Below are 14,035 nucleotides of genomic sequence, written 5' to 3'. Positions count from 1 at the left end.
CAGCCAACTGTAATGTGTCGTATCGTTACTGAAGAAGTTGTGTGTTCTGAAAGTCTAGAAAATAGATCTGTAATAGTGAAATATATTGATTGCTTTTAATTTTCCAATAAATTTCCAGAAGACTTTTATAAAAATCAGTGTGGTGTTATTGGTAGGTAACAGATAAAAGGTAGGCAAATTGATCCTTTTCCTTTTTTTTTCTTTTCCTTTTTATTTCCTTTTCCTTTTTTTCTTTTCCTTTTTTTTTCCTTTTCCTTTTCCTTTTCCTTTTTTTTTTTCTTTTCCTTTTTTTTCCTTTTCCTTTTGCTTTTTTTTTCTTTTCCTTTTCCTCTCTTAATTTTTTCAAGTTAATGTCGAGCCTTGAATGCCACTTCTGGAATGACCATTAGGATTCTTTTGTGATCTTAGATCCTTTATGATAAATGATCAGCTAAATTCACCACTGTTCGACACTGAGGAGTGAGTTTGATTTTTGCTCCCTCCCCAGTATGTTATCTCTAGTATTTCAGTTAGTCCTTGAAAACCAAGGTTTGTAGAGTTGAACACTTACATTTATTTTGCTTTAAATTTTCTTTAATGTGTTTGTATTGATAAGGAAAAATTATTCCAAAAGTAATACACAGAGTTGACAGAAGCTATGTGCAGAAATATAGTTGACCACTATAATACTTCTTCATGATCCTGTTCTCTGAAGTTGATTATCCTCAGTTATTCATCCACCCTCAGTCTGACCAAAGGCTTTTGAATTAGTGGTGGACAGTTTTTAAGCATCAGACTATATAGTTTATAGTGTAGTCAATTGGAACACTTACCTATTTAATATTCAAGTGTCAGCCTGTCCCACTAGCATGAATAATCAAGGCAAATGCTGCTAACTGCATTCTTGGGTTTTTTTGTGTTCTGAGAAGATGAATATTCAAAACATCTTCTGTTGAGTCCATGTTGCTGATTCAAATGGATGTTACAAAAATGTAGAAAACTCAGGGGCCCAAGAAATGCTTCTGGATAATTCTTTTGGTGTCAGAAAAGTAAGATTCTGGTTTTGAAATAGCTGCTGAAAATATTTTTTTCTTCCTGCAACTTTTTTTTAGGCCTTGGTTAATTGGGATCCAGTGGATCAGACTGTTCTGGCTAATGAACAGGTGGATGACAATGGTTGTTCGTGGCGTTCAGGAGCAAAAGTGGAACAGAAATACCTCAAACAGTGGTTTATCAAAACTACTGCTTATGCAAAGGTATGAGAATACAGTTTTTGGAAATTATGTTAGCACTTAAAAGAGGTGACTTTTCATCCAGAAGTATTTATCAAGCTGAATGTGGTCTTTTATATATGCAAGTTTGTGTAATATATAATCCCGTAATAATATACGTGATCTATCCCTATGTATGCGTGTATATAGAAATTACTACCGCTGTGTATGTGTGTATATAAAAATTACTATTCCTGAAGCCTTTCTGTTCACATCTTTAAGAATTCTAAGTAATTGGTGTGAGATTAAGTTTTGAAGAAATCAAAAAGCATGAATTAGAGGTGAATGAATTTAATTCTGCATTCACATGTCATCATCCCATATTTACCATCAAGCGCTTTTCTGCATATTTTGGGTGTACAGCTCTGCAATCTTTTGAACTAGAAACTTGGTCACCTAGTCTACCTGTTGGATTTATGGGCATGGTGTAAGCAATGGAGTAAAGCCTGTCACCTGACATTCATTTCCACATGTGTCTGAACCATAGTTCTTGATGATTACATGGTCTCTAGTAAAGATCATCTGGACGTTTTATTTTACTTCATACTCTACTCTGTTTGATTATCTGTAATTTAAAAAAATATTTTCAAGTTATTTAAACATCCTTTTTTTGTTATGAGCTCAAATTTTGATTGTGATAGGACAAGATAGCTTCCACATCTAGGAATTCTTCAACAAAATTTTTGGCTTTATGCTCTTCTAGATGAAAGTGTTGACTTCCTGTTTCGTCTGGGTGAAGTTTTTATTCCATCTAAGTGTTCTGTGTCTTGAGACTTCAAGTACAAATTGAGAAAGTTATTCCCAATAAAATACTGAAAACTCAGCTTTGACCCTTTTCCTGAATGTCAGATTCAAGAGACCAAATTTTCACAATCATCCAGGGAGAAGAAACCCAGATATCACTCTAGGTCCATTCAAAATAAAGAGGGAAAACTTGAGACAGCCTGCTGATGCTTTGATTCCTCATACACAGCGAGGGTACTTGAGATGCGTGTTTTCTGATTGTGCTGCCTGTTCTGGCAGTAAGGAGGGAACATTTGGTATAGCTGAAGGAAAAATGGAGCACGTCTGCACAATCAAAATAATCACAACGTTCTGAGCTTTTTCTTGGTGCTCTTGTAATCAGATTTCATTATCACCTTTGTGATATTTCAGGGTCTGTCCCAGCTCACTGTTTCCCTCAATTTGAGGCTGGAGGTTCTCTAGAGTTTCTGCCTTTACTGATACATCTTTTATCTATTGTTTTTGTAGAGGTTATAGGAAATAATGACTGGTATTTCTGGGCTGTGTCTCTGTGCTTGTACCACATCACTGTTTACTTATCTCCCTCTGAGAGGGGTGAATCAGCCTTAGATTTTTATTCATAAAGACCAAAAGACAAGGCTGAGGAGCTTTTTGATAACCTTGAAAACACCCTTGGTTTACGGGATTATTACCTCTTGCTCAATATCCACCCTGCTCTAAGGGAGGAGGATTTATCTTTTGTCTTTAGTCTGACCTAAGAAATGTCATTACAGGAAAAGCATCCACTCTTGGGATGATCACGTCTCCCACGTGTCATTTTCCACTAAGTAGGCTCAGCTGAGGACAAGAAGGAACTTGTGCCTCCACAGCACTCCCTCATCTTCTCCCCCAAAGATGTCACCTCAGGAGACTATCACATCCTCTACCTACGTGAAGGGCAAAAGTGCAAACAACCCCTTGTTCTTGAACATCTTAGTGGTACCATGAGTGAGACCTGTTTCTGCTTTTCATTTGGGCATGAACATTTATATCAACCTTTACAAAACCCTTAAGCATTACTACAGGGGTCAGTTGAGTACTCTACAGATCTCAAGAAAAGTTTCCCAAAATTTTATTCTCTGCATGACTGGTATTCTGTAGGGTCTATGCTAACTGATACAACCAAGTCAATGAACGATGCCATATTGCTTCCAGCTCAAGTGCTTTGGCAAGCATTGCCTTCGTGTGCTCCCACTTCTTGTACAGTGACAGATGCTACCAAGTATCAGCAGGTGGTTTGGATTTTCCTTTTTACTCACCCTCCACTTACTCTCATTTTTGTTGTTGTGGTTCTGGCACATTTTGAACAGTCTCACTCTGCTTCTTTTGGCAAGGGCTCTAAACATTTGGTTCTAGAGGAGGAAAAGAATTGCTTCTTTTTTTTGTTGTTGTTTTTTTACAAACTTTCACATAAGAATAGCAGATTACCAGGCTCTACTATTCTAAATTCAGTATCTGAGATTAGATATATTTCATGCTTTGGAAGATTAAGATAAATACATTATCCTTTTCAGTACTTAGTTTTTTTTCTTTCAAGTTCCAAGAGGCTAGATAACATAGCATGTTATGTCTTACTTTCTGAGGAAGACTCTTGGCCATACATCTCTGAATGGCCTATGAACTTCAAGCTGCAGTTGAAGGCTGTCCATTGGAGGGAGACTGAGCTAACACTGGATGAATACTTCAGTCTCTTAAGAGATTCTGTGCCCACACTGATGTAACCAGGAAGCTTCGCAACAGCTTGATATAAGCCAAATTGCAGATCTTAAATGCTGCAACTTTGGCTCCTCTTTCTGAATATCTTGACTAATTATCCTGAAAACTCAACTTTGCACACATTTCTTCATTCCTTACAGTAGTCATCCCAGTACTTTTCACGGAGTGGTAAGAGATGTGAGTCCTTCCTTCTAAATCTTTTTCTTTTATATACTTTTTCTTTGGATTCAGGCTGTTGATAGTTGATCTGAATCCTTATCATCCTAAATACTGTGGTGTTCAACAGCAATCACTCCTCCTAGCCTATTCCTCAAACCACCTTCCTCACCTCTTTTCAGAAGCCCTTGCCAGGAGACTGGGCTTTACTGAGAGATGTTAATTTACCTTTATCATTCACAGAGCCTTTCATCCTGGAGTGGAGGGTCCAGATTTTACAGAGCTAGGTGTGGAGGATAGAGACATCTCTTTTAACTTTAAGACACTAAAGATTTTTAATCACTAGTATGATTTTACAATGATAACATTAGTGGTCATAATACTTCACTTCAGCAGAGGGGATTTATTTTATGTCTCTTAATCTTGAAGATGCTTATTTCCATAAAGAGATTTTCCTGGCTTATATCATGGACCAGAACCACCACCAGTACAACCAGTGCATTTCTTGAAAGTCTTTGCTGTTCAGAGACTTCAGATATTTGTGCTTCTAATGATAAATTATTATAACAAGATTTTTATCCTTACCTGACTGTTTGCCAATGAACATACCTCTCGAGAATAATACTGGGTTCTTTATGGATCTCACTTCCCTTTTTCTTCATTTTTTTGGGGGGCTCACTATTAATATGTGTATAGTACTGTCTATGCAGTTATTTCCAGGCACCTGAAGGCTCAGGATGCTACAGTAGTAGAGAGCAATTTTATCCAAGCTGGGATTAGATGGTGAAGGCGATTTAGGGTACTCCATATGCCACACTCCTGTAAATGAGAAGTCCGAGAGGACTGTCTGATGGGACTGGGGATTTCAAATACGTGGTCAACTTCTTTTGCATTAAAAAAAAAAATAGGAATAGAAGTTCTCCTTTCCAGAATGTGTCTGACCTTGAGGTCTTTATTCCCTATTTCTGAGTCAAATTGCCTGTTGAATGTCTTTTGTCCAGTTCTGCTTCTTTTGAAGGTATCCAGAAGGTTAAGGCAAGATGGTGCCAGATTATTGTGGTCAAAATCATTCTGATCCAAAGACCTGTGTTTTCTGTCAGTATAGAATAGCTTTTAGGTCATTGAGACATACTGCCAGAACTCAGCTGGCCCTCTATTTCCTGTATCTCACAGCTTGGACAAGTTCATGGGCACAGAGCAGATTTAGTCCTCCCTTGTGCGAGATGTTGTTACTAGGTTTGGGAAAAGATAGAGAGCTAAGTGGATCAAGCTTTCAGTGAGTTGTATGGCTAAATTTCTGTTATACACTGAAGTTTCACTACTTTTTATCTTGAACTTAAAAAATGGGAGGCACTAAGAGATTATTTGATAGTAATTTAATCCTTGCACCTTTTGGGGAAGATTTGTATTTTTTTTCCTACTTTGGCTGCTTTTAGACTTAGAGGGTTAGTATTCTTTAAGTGTGTTCTACTTCTCCTACTCATCTTTCTCTGGTGAGACCCTGATCTGGTTTTGGTGTCTCATGGAGAAAGCTATTTGATTCTGGTCACCTTTTGCTTGCACCTTCCACGGTGACTGTTATTTCTTCTGAAAAGTTTACAGAAATTCCAGTTCAAATGTCAGAAAGCTCCACCTTCCTTGCCCCTTTTTTACAATAAGATTCTCTGCAAATCTGTTCCCTGTTCCTTCCAGAGGTTATCCCTGAGTTTTATTCACGTTGACATGGTGAAAATAAACTTTTTTTCTGTTAAGTAACTCCTTTTCTGTGTGGCTTAGAGGAAAATGTCTTTTTTTCATAACAATGTTTCCTAGATAATGCTCCATTTGAAATACATTTAATGAATCTGCTACCCTAATTCTTTATGCAAATTACCAGCTAGCAATAATGACTGAATATGTATGCACACAACTTATTTTCTACTTGGAGCATCCAAAATTATTTTGTTGTAACTCCATCCAACCTATTTATACTGCATATTGACAGTCTTTCTAGTCATCTGTGTTCCTCTCTTTCACCCATTTATCATTTTGTGTTTTCTCCTGTATCTCACAACCTTAATATAAAAAGTACTAGTAAGGGCAATTTTCATCTGCAATGCTCGAATTACTAGTCAAAGAGCAACAAGGAGTTACATGATAAGTAATGGGCTGGGAAATCATCTCGTGTGTTACAGGAGTCACTGTTTCATTCCTACACGCACTATTCTTTAGATTTCTGTTGTGTCCAGAGGAATCATCTTCTGTGAAATTGCTTTGATTTCTTTATTGTTACTGCACCACTCCTTTCTTGAAGTAAAAAATGCAAACAAAGCAGTGTTTGCTCACATAGCAATTTACCATTGGCTGTGAATTTTTTTCAAAGGGCAAAAATATTGACCATGCTTTAAGTGCTTAGCAGAAAGCATTTTGGTTATGTAAAGTAATAAAGTAATCATTGACCCATTTTTTAAACTGTGAAGTACATGGAAAATGGTCTAGCAGCTTTTATGGATTTTTAAAGAACATTTTAATTGTCATTTTTCTTTTGACAGATTTCTTTGATGAAAGTATAATGCCTTAACTGATGGCATTATTATTCAAATTGTTGTCTGTGCATTTAAGAGGTTTAAACTAAAACATTTAGTTGCTATGGTTACCCAGCTGAATCTGTAGACAGATTCATTGGAAAAATCTATCTGTAAATGTTAGTATTTTCTGTGTGTACCTGTAAATTGCTATTATGGTTTTGTTATGCACAGTCAGCTGAGTCCTCAAATGAGAATATGTAAGCTTAGTCTTTGCATAGTCCCTGTTTTTCCTAAATTAATTTTATACAATATTTTTTCATATTTTACTTCTCAAAAATCACCCAAATAACCAGAAAATAATATATTTTATAACAAAATAAAATAGAAGCAACTTTGAAACTTCAAGTTTTGCCTTAAATCGTCTTCCTTTTTTGCACAGCAATAAGATAGTATATGTATGTTTAATTTAAATACTAGCAAAAGTGACAGGGGCTATAAAATTCTGCTACTGGAATTTACAGTTGCCGTACAGATAAGTAGTACTCTCTATTTTTTATTTTTATAGATTTGCTTTGGGTTTTTTTGTACAGACATTTAGAGACAAATCCTTCTCACATTCTGCGAAGCGCAGGAACTTAGATGTTTAGCACGGTGCTAACTCTGTGAAGGGAAAACAACAAAAGATCTACCAGTTCTTCTCCAGCTTTTCTCTGGGTTTGCGCTGCATCTGACAGCCCCTTTGTCTGGTCTGAATAGAATCGGAATTGTTTTATGTAATCATGTTTTTCTTGGTTTTTTTTTTTTAATTTTCTGTTTTATTTCTGAGATATTAAGCAAAATGGTAAAGAAATGTAATGAACTGCGTTTTAGGATGTTAAGAGTCTTGACAGTACTTTGGATTTCATAGCATAAGGTAATGCTTCATTGTTGAGGGGAATAGAAAAGCTGACTCTTTAGTTTATTCATGCTTTATATGTGGTTCTTTTCACTTCCCACACTTGGGGTCTAGCTCATAGTTGTCTTCTTCCAACAGTATCGGCCTGATAAACCTCGCTTTGAAAGTCTTCCTCTTGAGTAAGGCTGAGAGCTCTCTCCTGGACAGGGACCAAGAGCACTGTCTCCACAGCTTGCTTAGCACTTCATTGATAAAACTGACAACCATTTTGTCAACTTGGCAGGACAGAAAATTGTGAATATCCAGACCAGGCTGATCTTTCTACCTTAGTTTAAATGCAGCATCTCATTTGATGCTACAGCAATATAAATTTAAGTTCTTGTTGGTATAAGGTTAATGAAAATGGTGAATGCTCAGTACTACTAAAAATGATAAGAAGTATTTAAAAGAGCATTTATATTTATGGAATCAATTAGTCATTTATCCCAAAGATATGCTTCATTATATTGGAAAGGGAATAACTTGCCTTTGGTAATTGGTACAATGAGAACAACTCTGGAGAGCAAATCTGGAGGATGCTGGCATTACTTTTTGCTTTTGAGGAATCATTTCTTTGCCTCAGTTCTACATAATCAAACCAGAGGTATTTCTAAACCATAAATTACATGATAAAGAAGGGGAAAAACTTTGACACTTCAGACATTTATGAGAAAAAAATTTAAGCACACACGGTATCTGTGTTGTTGCTTCTTTTTAACGTAAGTTTTCAGTGTACTACATACATGGGAAATGAGAGTCAAGAGTGACCTATGATAGTATAGGCAGAAACTACTGAAGGTTAAAAAAAACAAACCCAAACACCAGAACAAGAAGAGATTAAATACCAGCAGAAGCTCTACTGCATAATCACAGTTAGAACTGTGCAATAGAGTGCAAAATAAAACAGTGGGCAGCCTAACTTTAATTTTCTGTACTTTAGTTAATATATTAAGTTGTATTAAACCATTTTGTGTAATCTTTAGTTTATATTTGGTTTGTCTTTTGGGAGCGTGGTCAAATAAAGTGAAGAATATCGTTTTAGTCCAAACAGATCTTGAATATTTCTTTGACTCTTCTTCAGAAGCAAAGCTTTTTATTTTCATTTAGTAGAAGATAATTTTATTTTCCTAATGAATTGAATGCTTTTGTAATGAAACCTTTTGCTGACCTTCTTATTTTAGCCTTGTTATGTCGGAAATTTGTCAAACTTCATTGAAATGTCTTCATTGAAAAAAGAGTATAAACATTCGGCTTTATAACTTATATTTAGATTTTTCACTTTATTTAATTTAGTATCGTGTAGGAGTTGAAATCCTCTCACTAAGTATGAAAATAGTGGCAGGCATTGATCATACTAAAAACTTTAGTTCCCGAAGTCAAGAGACTGAATTTTTTAGGTGCTCAGCAGAATCCTCCCTCTTTGAAGTACAGCAGGAGGGGGACTTTTGGAGTTGAGATACTCTTGGGAAATAATAAAGCAGTTCTGCTTTTTGATTTTATGTATTTTTTTCTGTCTGAAGATTCCTAAACTGAAGTTCTGTTTCTTTATGAATCTTCAACAGACTAAACAGCCGGACATGTGAGATCGATTTTCCACTTTCAAATGCTTTACTTCTAGTTTCAGACTTGGTCATCATCGTCTTCAACTTCTCCAGCATTTAAGTCAGACTTTCCTGAAGTTGTAAGAGCCTTGAAGTAATTTTCATCCCTGAATGCAGCTTTGATTTCTTTAGCTTTTTCCTGAGTCTGTCTATCCTTAGATCTACCAAAGAAAGACTGCCAAAATGTATTTGTGCTTTACCTTGACTTGAGTTTAATTAAGGTGGGAGTCATTTCTCTTGCAATCAGATGTTTGAATTTAAGTTTTATTGTCTCTTCCTGAGCCATGAAAAATTAAAGTAGAAAGACGCTGCTACCTAATGTTTCCAAGTTTCTCACTATTAAGTCATCATCAGAAATTTGAAAATTGAATTTATTACAGAATCACACAGAATCACAGAATGTTGGGGATTGGAAGTGACCTCGAAAGATCATCTAGTCCAATCCCCCTTGATAAGTTTGTCACACTCTGCTTACTGGATTGTAATGCTGCTGCTGTTCTTTGTCCTTTGCAGAATCCAACATGGTTTTACTTTTCTTTATTTGCCTGTGTGCTGGGAGTCTTCTTGTTGATTGTCTTTTCTTTGTTACCTAGTTAACAGACTTGTGGCACAGCTGACTAGGAGTTATGTACATGCCCTTAGGGGTCAGAATTTTTGTTTAAGGAGTCGTTATCAGTAATTGCAAAATAATAATTGGAAAACAATTTATGGAACTACTGCAATGATTTGTAAGATGTTTTACCAAACATGTCAGTAATTTTAAAAAAGAACGTGGAAGCAAAATTCATGGAGTGAAATGCTTATAATATTCAGGAACTTCTATGCTAGCATTGGTCAGCTTCAATTCAAGAGTTTTGTATGCCCAAACAGGCTACATATAACTTTTAAAAATTAATAATAGTTTTAACATGCATTTATAGATTTGTGTTTTTGCAGGGTGTAGTGCAATTGGATTTGAAAATGAAAAATTTTTTAAAAATGTTTCCCTTAAGCAATTTTTTAAAACCTACTAATTTGCATGGATGAATTTTGAATGTACAATGCAATAATGTGTCTAAGAATTAATGTGCTTTTCTGCTTTCCTGTTTTGAGTATCCTAGGTTAATTTACCATCCAGAAACACTTACAAACATGCTAAGAGTATACATGCTGTATATTTTTTGCCTCTGTAAAGAGTATGTAAAGTGTTTGTGTTTCACATGTTCATTTTCCATTTCACCTGCTATTCGTTGCCTTGACAAGAAACCAGAGTAGTGTGTTGAGTCATTGGGTACAAAGAACAGGGAATCCTAATTCCATATTGAATTTTTTTTAAGTTTTTGTTTGTTTTTTTAATCACGTTATACTACTGTTCATGTGCATATTAAGATGTGAGGGGCTTGTGTTTGCAAACTGCTAGGCTGTGTCATACAGAGTAAGTTTTGTTATCTTCGTTCAGGTGAGGCTAAGTTGGCTCTTACTGTATTTAGCTGTATGAAAAAATTACATTATCAAGAGAAGAATTGCACTAAGTCAAACTGTAGCCTATAGCTCCTAATAAGGCAGACTAACTACAATTAAAATCATTATCACACTGGTATACAAGGTATGCAAGGATCTTGATGTATTTATTAATCCAGCAGTGAAAAAACATCTAGAAAGTTTTGCTGGCAAGCAATTGCAGACTGTACAGTTTCAGGAGAGCACATACACATCTAGCTGGTTCTCCAGCAAAATGTAGAGTAGATTAGGATGGATATCCAAGCAGGAGAATTTATAAAAATCTGCTAATATGTCCATCCAGTTTGGTGTGTATTGACACAAATTCATTCTTTCTAAAATGCATAAAATTCTTACAAATAATTTATCCAAGTATTGTGTATATATATCTCTATAGCTCTTTATATCACCAGTTATTCATTATTCTTTGGTAGGTATATATGTACACGGATTATTCATGACAGATAAAGTTTAGTAGTCTCTGGAACACTAAAATTAATGGGAATAATGAGAATTTGGATGATATGGTATACTTGCAATTGTGAGGTACAACTGATTAAAGTTACAGTATGATTAAAAACCTTTCAAAACCTTACCATTCTTTTACATGTAAATAATCAGAAAATGAATTTGATTCTTAAGGATGTAGAAAGCAATAAAAATCCCAGTTGGTGGTGTAATATTATGATCTATGAAGGACATACCCTTTGTTGTATTTTGAATGGTGTATATATACAACAAAGCAGTAACTAAAAATTAATCCTTATAATGTATTTTATACATCTCACTCTGAAAATACTTAAGAATGTAGTTAAAACACAACAATTGAAAAAGAATGAGTTGTCTATTCACTAATTATCAAACTACCCACTATTTAAATTGAGCAGCACATAATAGCTACTGTCCATTCTTGCAGGTTTTTAGCAAGTAATGAGATAATAAAAAGCTTGCACATTTGATGTTGGGAGTCACAGCTGAAGGAAAAATTATTCAATGTGTTGCCATATTCTTAGATTTTAACTGTAATTGTTCAGCATATCCACTAGCTCTCCGAGTGACTCATGCCTCTGGCTGTACTTCTGCTAAAGTAATGATTTTGGACAGTCATGGAGTATTCATAACACAAATGTGAAGTGTTATGAAATGAAAAATTAGATGAGCTTTGAGTTATTCATCGGTTTGTATGTCTTCTCCTTTATTTTTTTTATACATTTATTTTATTAAAACATATTGTTCAAATGGTTTAGGCAAATAGTAGTTGACTTTGAATAGTCTGTTAAACTTCCATGCCCATCATAAAGCATGTAGATAGATGGATGTAGCTCTTGCTGAGTATAAATATACATAAAAGTTGCAGGTTGGCTGTTGGGCTTTATGGCTGATGAAGGAGCCAATGCTTAATTTCTTCTTTGCTGCATAATATATTATACTGTTTATTTTTTTTTTTAATTTGGTGGGGATTTTTTGTTTGTTTGTTTGACAGGATGATATCACCTAAAGATCCCACTCAGTTTTACAGCCTGTTGTGCTTGGTGAAATATCAATATGAAATATGAAAAATAGATAGACAGTTGGAAACTCTATTTTGCTGTTTTAAGTCAGAGCTTGAAAACTTTGTCTGACTGCCATCTCCAGGCTCTTCTCTAGAACAACCAATCCAAATGTAGTCTTCATACCTTTAAGCACATCTCTTGTGTGTCAGTAGTCTTGTTCAGCTCGTTAGGTCACTTACATTTCCCACAATTTACACCCACTGGGAATATTTTCTGTGTTTGTTTTCATCTAAGGCTTTTGTTCTGTGTTTAAGGTTTAGTCCATTTACAAGGAAAGTCTCTTTTAATGACAAGTCGGATCTCTATTGGAGATGTCATACCCCTGGCTTGCGCCGTGTTAGTTCTGTTCTTAAAGAGAATAATTTGGGGCAGCAGCAGTATAAAAACACCTCTTCCTATGTTTTTTTTTACAGGCACCTTATCATTTTACTATTAGTTATAGTTAAATCCATAGTCTTAATTTGTATGCTTACAAAAGCTGAATTTTCTAATTCTTTCTTTTATTGCATCAGGCTATGTTTGATGCTTTGTCTGATCTCCCTCAGTGGTATGGTATAAAAGAAATGCAAGCAAATTGGATAGGTGACTGTGTTGGATGTTCTCTTGACTTCTTACTAAAGGTAAGTAAAAAATTTCAGTTACCTTTGTTGGGCTAACTGTAACCCCTGAAATGTGCGATGGGAATGGATTTTCAGATATAAAAAGCTTGAAACATACTAAAAAAGATTATCATATGTTCATGCCCAGACCAGGACAGATCCTGAAGAACAGTACTTGTGAGTCCCTGATGTCTTCCTTAGGAAAGGGTTTGTGTGTTCTAGTGCAACATCAGATGCAAACTGGCTGTGTGTTTTTCTGCCAAATAGGTGCCAGCTAATAAGCATTCCTGAAAGCCAGGACACTTAGTGCTCTTGGTACTGCTCCCCTATCAAGTGGCACTGCACAAGTCAGCTGGATCTAGCTGGGCTTTAGCTCTGCTCTGCACAGCATCTCCTCTGTCAGACCCAAGCTGACCTCAGGCAAGCCACTTTACTGACATTTATCCATTATTTCCTTTATTACATACAGCAATTAAAGTAATGAAAACCAGACAGTTAGGTAGTGATGGAGCTACAGAGATGTCTGGATAAAAAGAAAGGAGACGAAGGAACAAGAAGCCCTAAGAGAATTATAATTATCTAGAGAAAAATGGTAAAATCTTAAGTCCTTTTGAAGAGAAACAAAAGGCTTTTTAAATGTGATAGTGGCAGAAGAGATTTTCAGAGACCCTGATGAAATTTCAGCCCTTGTGCTTCAAAGCTTTATTGTGCTCATTTACTCTGGTCTAGCATTTTTAAAGTGACTTCTTATTTTAAAATAACACAGAATTTTGGGGAACCTCAAATTGAGACAGCTTAAACTTTCTTAATACTTCTGAATTACATGATGCTAGAAGGTACATTTTTGTATTTAACTTGTTTTTGTCAATTGTTTCTGAAAATGTGTATCAATACCTGTTGTAGAAAAAAATCTCCTAAGATGCCCATGCATGTCACACTTAATTGACCTAAAGTATAAAATCTGTTGATAGTGCTGGGTGATAATTCTTAAGCAGTCTTCTGGGTTTATTACTTTAATTTTATATCCAGTTATTTTAATGTTGTGCTACCTTTTATTATTTTATTTCTGTACGTAAGTTGCAGCATTGACTTCATCAGAGAAGTGTGGTGGAAAGCCTGGTAGCTGAGAAAATCTTAATCTTTAGATTTCAGAGGTAACATCTCGTTTCCGTTTCTTGGAAACAGGGCATGCATATTAGAAGAGAACAGAAGAATTCCAGGTTACTTAACCAGGGATTGAATCTAGCTCAGTAGCATGATATAATATTACATATTATTTCAGAATATAAATATTTTTATATACATTTGGATAAACTGAGGCAAGATTGTAAAGCAACTTTCCTAAGGTCTTAAAACTAAATTTTGTCAAGATTTGATTCTAGAAACTCCCTATAATGGCAGTGCATCTGGCGCTGATATTCAGAATTCTATGTTTCTACAGGGTGATGTGTATTTGT

General features: G+C 35.4%; 1 protein-coding gene across 1 annotated transcript in view; it reads left to right on the top strand.

The window, feature by feature from the left end:
* The window catches only part of LARS2 (leucyl-tRNA synthetase 2, mitochondrial), a gene marked incomplete at its 3' end in the record, with an annotated part of 64,691 nt that overhangs the window by 27,481 nt on the left and 23,175 nt on the right, over positions 1–14,035 (top strand). The window contains exons 6-7 of the mRNA XM_010173242.2: positions 1,092–1,235; positions 12,492–12,599. Of these exons, the coding sequence (XP_010171544.1) occupies positions 1,092–1,235; positions 12,492–12,599 (252 nt within the window). The remainder of the gene's footprint in view (positions 1–1,091; positions 1,236–12,491; positions 12,600–14,035) is intronic.

Source organism: Antrostomus carolinensis, unplaced genomic scaffold (assembly GCF_000700745.2).
Source record: "Antrostomus carolinensis isolate BGI_N321 unplaced genomic scaffold, ASM70074v2 scaffold31938, whole genome shotgun sequence".
NCBI classification, from domain to species: domain Eukaryota; kingdom Metazoa; phylum Chordata; class Aves; order Caprimulgiformes; family Caprimulgidae; genus Antrostomus; species Antrostomus carolinensis.
This window is presented reverse-complemented; position numbering and strand designations above follow the sequence as displayed.